At 45.7% G+C, this 5,000-nt stretch overlaps 1 protein-coding gene across 1 annotated transcript in view; it reads right to left on the bottom strand.

Moving 5' to 3' along the window:
* LOC119578500 (laminin subunit beta-1-like) overlaps positions 1 to 5,000 on the bottom strand; it is a 70,483-nt gene that overhangs the window by 44,615 nt on the left and 20,868 nt on the right. Inside the window, exon 3 of the mRNA XM_037926073.1 lies at positions 4,332 to 5,000. This exon is cut by the window's right edge and continues 429 nt beyond it. Coding sequence (XP_037782001.1) covers positions 4,332 to 5,000 — 669 coding nt within the window. The remainder of the gene's footprint in view (positions 1 to 4,331) is intronic.

Genomic DNA, 5,000 nt, shown 5'->3' with positions numbered 1-5,000 from the left:
CATTTTTAAGCGTCAAACGCCTGTCAGCAGTGCCTCTAGTGCAAGCACTGCTTGCCTCGGCCTAGCTGTCCAAGTTCACTTAATTAACAGCCGCCTCCGACTGCTATGTACAAGCAGAAGACAAACAAACATAAAAACGGCAAATATCCTAACAAGAGCACGTTTTTAGCTGCTTTTGTACAGGATGAGCCCTTTCAGTAGATTAAGAACAAACACAACATAAGTCATGCCCAAAAAAATCCGGACTAAACATTAAATCATGTCAGCAAATTCTCGTCTGAGGTCATTACCTAAAAATACCAAGTGTGACGTCATCAGAAACTACTTTGTCCTTTTTCTCACGCTGTCACACAGAACGCCCTCGCGAGACCCTTAAGAAAAAGGTCTGGTCTTGAGCTACCAGTGAGGAAGGGAAAGGGAAAGGGAAAGGGAAAGGAAAAGGAGAAGGGGAAGGGGAAGGGAAAGGGAAAGGAGAAGGGGAAGGGTGGGTGAGTGGGTCTGGCTGAGTGGGTGGGTGGGTGAGAGAAGAAGAGGCAGGGCGGAAAAAATATGATAAAAGAGAATGGAAGAATATATCAAAATTGAGATGGGGAGAAATGAGAGAGAAGTGTACGTGGCGAGGAGAAAAGGAGAAGAGGTCTGAGATTCATAACGAGAGAAAAAGAGAGGGAAATGAGGCAAGAATAATTGTGGGAAATGAAGAAAAGTAATAATGAGAGTTTCAAAGTTGAGAAAGGTGAGAGGGAGTGGGGAACGATAAAAGTAGTACGAAAGGAGAGAGGGAGAGAAGAGAAAGAAAACCGAGAGAAAGAAAGAGAGGAGGAAAGGAAGGTGGGGGAAAATGAGAAAAAGAGATTGAGAGAGGAGGGATGAGGGGAGGGGAGGGAAGACAGAGATAAGAGAGGGGGAAGGAGCGGAGGAGGGAAGGAGGGAGGAGAGGAAGGTATGGAGGGAGGGAGGGTTGTAGAGAGAAGGAGGGAGAGAGGGAGAATGGGATGGAGTGAGGGGGGGAGAGAGAGAAGAGAGAGAGGGGAGAGAGAGAAAGAGAGAGAGAGAGAGGAGAGGAAGAGAGAGAGAAAGAGAGAGAGGAGAGGAAGAGAGAGAGAGAGAGAGAGAGAGAGAGAGAGAGAGAGAGAGAGAGAGAGAGAGAGAGAGAGAGAGAGAGAGAGAGAGAGAGAGAGAGAGAGAGAGAGAGAGAGAGAGAGAGAGAGAGAGAGAGAGAGAGAGAGAGAGAGAGAGAGAGAGAGAGAGAGAGAGAGGGGGGGGGTCACAACTGATACAGCAACGTCATACCATGGGTGCAAAAACAAAACACAATCGATCCCTCGCCGCCCACATACACTCCTACGCCACAGCGAAAGAAAAAGAAAACGATGGAAGTTAAAGCCAAAAAAAAAAAACAAATAAAAAATAGAAAAAATGGGCGGCGTTCGCAAGGGTCCCGTCCGCCCATGGATGGAGGCCGGCAGAAGGCTCCCTCGTGTAGCTGACCAGCCCATACACTCGCGGCAAGCGTGATGGCCGCCACCTGCCCCTGACACCTTCCAACCCGTCGCTCGCACACTAGGCTAAATGTCTGCATATAAAAGGGCACATAAGAACGGTCATATGTGCAAGTCATATATGTACAACTCGTATATATCTAGACGCAAATGAGATAGAGATAGAGATAGAGATAGATAGAAATATAGATAGAAATATAGATAGATAGATAGATAGATAGATAGAGAGAGATTTTGATTTGATAAATATATGACGTCCAGTGGACGATAAACAATTTTACAGAGAATTACAGAGACAGAGAGTGATTGAGTGAGTGAGAGAGAGAGAGAGAGAGAGAGAGAGAGAGAGAGAGAGAGAGAGAGAGAGAGGAGAGAGAGAGAGAGAGAGAGAGAGAGAGTGAGTGAGTGAGTGAGAGAGAGAGAGAGAGAGAGAGAGAGAGAGAGAGAGAGAGAGAGAGAGAGAGAGAGAGAGAGAGAGAGAGAGAGAGAGAGAGAGAGAGAGAGAGAGAGAACTGATATTGTGACAAACAAATACCACAGGAGTTACGTGACGCCCAGCCATATACTCAGACATGAGTTTTGAGACATGTAGTTCCTCGGCGTAGGAATTCTTTATATTCACTTAAGGGCAATACAGATTTATAATTACATGAAACCTTCATAGCAAGCAATTCTATATCTTGGTCAATAATATATCTTTTTTTTCACTCATAAGAGGTTGGCAGTGACCAAAGAAAGATATCTTCGAAGTTAAATTCTTATATCCGCTTCCAAAAAGTGGTATATTTAGTACTCGGATTTTGAGTGAATGTAATGGAAGAGGAGAATACGTAAATCAAAATCTTCGACGGCTTTAGTAGATAAATTATTTGCTTGTAAGTCATTTACAAGTGCTGTTATGTCTTGGTTTGAACTACTGGACAGAACGGTTGAGTCACCTTTATAAATAATGTATTTCTAACATGCCTGTTGTATCTTGGAAATGAACTGTTTCTTTTTAATGTGGATATACTTTTAATATTCCCCCACAAGCTGATGATTCAATCTGACTTCAATCTTCAAGATTTTAACAATATACTATCAATTGCTGTAGTTTGTGGAAAGTATGGAAATATGACGGAGGAAAATGGGCTAATCATACATGTCTTCATCCGCGGATGAATTAAAAGTCCAATCATCTATTCTCTCTCTCTCTCTCTCTCTCTCACACACAACACACAACACACACACGCACAAACATATATATATATATATATATATATATATATATATATATATATATATATATATATATATATATATATATATATATATATATGTATGTATGTATGTATGTATGTATACATATATGTATATATGTGTGCATATGTATGTGTGTGCGTGCATGTGTGTGTTTGTGTGTATACACACACACACACACACACACACACACACACACACACACACACACACACACACACACACACACACACACACACACACACACACACACACACACACACCAAATCACTCCGAAAACAAGAAAAAAATAACGTACCTGGTCTATGCAGTTCCAATGAAGATCCAACGACTTACCTGCTGACCTGTGACCTGAGTGCGACCTTCTCTCGCCCTACTCTACCCTCACACCCACATCTCATTAAGAGAAAATTTAATCAATTTAAGAAGCGTCAAAGAAAGAGAAAAATGGAGAAGCACACTGAGTCCTTGTGTTCATCACGGTACCTTTCGAATGGTTTTACAAGCGACCATGCATAGATATCATGCATAACAAATATCCAACATGCATTTTTCACATTTGTGTTTCTCCACGTGCAAGGTAAATGACACATCAATTACAAATCACAACTGGCAAAAAATAAATCATAGGAATACATAAGGGATACTGCATATAACTCCTTATAATTTACCCGGGTAATACCGCTGGCTCCGGGTAACTCGCACCAAACCTGGAGGAGGAAAAAACACACCTGCGATCTGGTCATCTTAACTATGGCTGTTAATCACCTCAAACGTGTTGCCTACGACACTGCCATCATGTCACACTACTGTTGGTTAGCTTCTCCTACGGCTGAATCACCAAAGAACTTTCCATTACAAGAGCATTCGCTTTCTCTCTCTCGACCCGTCACTAGTTATTGTGTTATCTTCATGACTACCGTTCCTCTTTTGTATTACTTTTTTATTCTTTTAACACCGTAACCCTCTAGTCTAGTCACCACAATCCGCTACTCTAGATGAACTGTAAAAAAAACACACCACCATCATCATATTCCCACAACCGCCACCGTCTCATTCGCAAGCTTCCACGTGGCAAGAATTCAGTCACGGTTTTAGTTTTTTAGTCGGACCCGCTGGGAGCAAACGTTGGAAGATGGGGGTTCCTGGTTACACTGTGGAGGAGTTTCTTATGGCAAGCATTTCTGAGGCTTGGTGGAGGGCACTGAAGGTGGATGGGTGGGTTGGTAGTTGCGAATTAGCAGGTGGAGCGACAAATCCTGGGAGAGAGGGACTGTTGGAGATGCAAAGTCATTCTTCATGTCGAATGTAGGCCTATCTGCCTTGGTGGTCAAACAGGGAGGAGAGGGACAAGGCCTTTATCCTTTTTGACAGGGAGGGGGCATAGACTCTTGACGGGTGGGAAGGGAATTGCATTTTTAATCCATTTCATTTGTAGCTCACAAGGGGTTCATGGAGGTTAGCCCACACCACACCACGGTTGAGAAAGGTTAGCATTTGGAGGAGAGGGGAGGAGGGGGTTATAGCTCGCTGGGGTTATGGCCGAGGCGATGAAGGGAGGGGACACTCGGTAAAGAAGACCCGCCCTACCTGGAGCTACTCCGAATCCACGTACAACGAGAGGGTGAGTTCGATCCTCCAGCGAGATAACTGGACCCCGTTCGAAAACAGGATCGTACTCCTCCTCTTCGTAGTCGAAAGTGAGCTCTTCTTCAGTGTTCTTGTGGTAGGTCTCGCCGAACCCGACGCTGCCTCTGCCGCCCCCGCCCCTGCTGCTGCTGCTGCTGCCACTACTTCCGGTGACGCTGCCGCCGTAGTTGTAGCGGCGGTTGTAGGAGCTCTCGTAGCGCGAGTCGACGTTGGTCGAGCCCCGCGAACCGTAGTCAGTGGCGCCGAAGCGAGAGTCGAAGCCGCCCTGTGCCTCCGACGTCGAGTAGCCTGGGACATGGGAGGTGTACGTGGTGGTGTTCCTGTACGTGGTCACACTCGACCCCCCAGGAACTGTGTAGGTGTACGTGACAGAGGTGCCTGGTCGTGCCTGACTCGTGGTGGCGGTGGTAGTCTTAGAGGTCTTGACGCGCCTCGAGATCGACGAACCCGGATGACCCACGCCCGTGTACTCGCGCCCATTCCAGCGAAAGTAGCCCTGACCGTCTTGGGACTGGCCACGCCGTTCGAAATAGGACTCGTCAACTACGGGCGTCTGGTCATCACCCTCCTGCTCTTCCCGCCTCGACTCTCCTCTTTCTATTTCTCTTT

Source organism: Penaeus monodon, chromosome 11, assembly GCF_015228065.2.
Source record: "Penaeus monodon isolate SGIC_2016 chromosome 11, NSTDA_Pmon_1, whole genome shotgun sequence".
NCBI lineage: Eukaryota > Metazoa > Arthropoda > Malacostraca > Decapoda > Penaeidae > Penaeus > Penaeus monodon.
The sequence above is the reverse complement of the archived record's forward strand: the minus strand, read 5'-3'. Positions and strand labels throughout refer to the sequence as shown.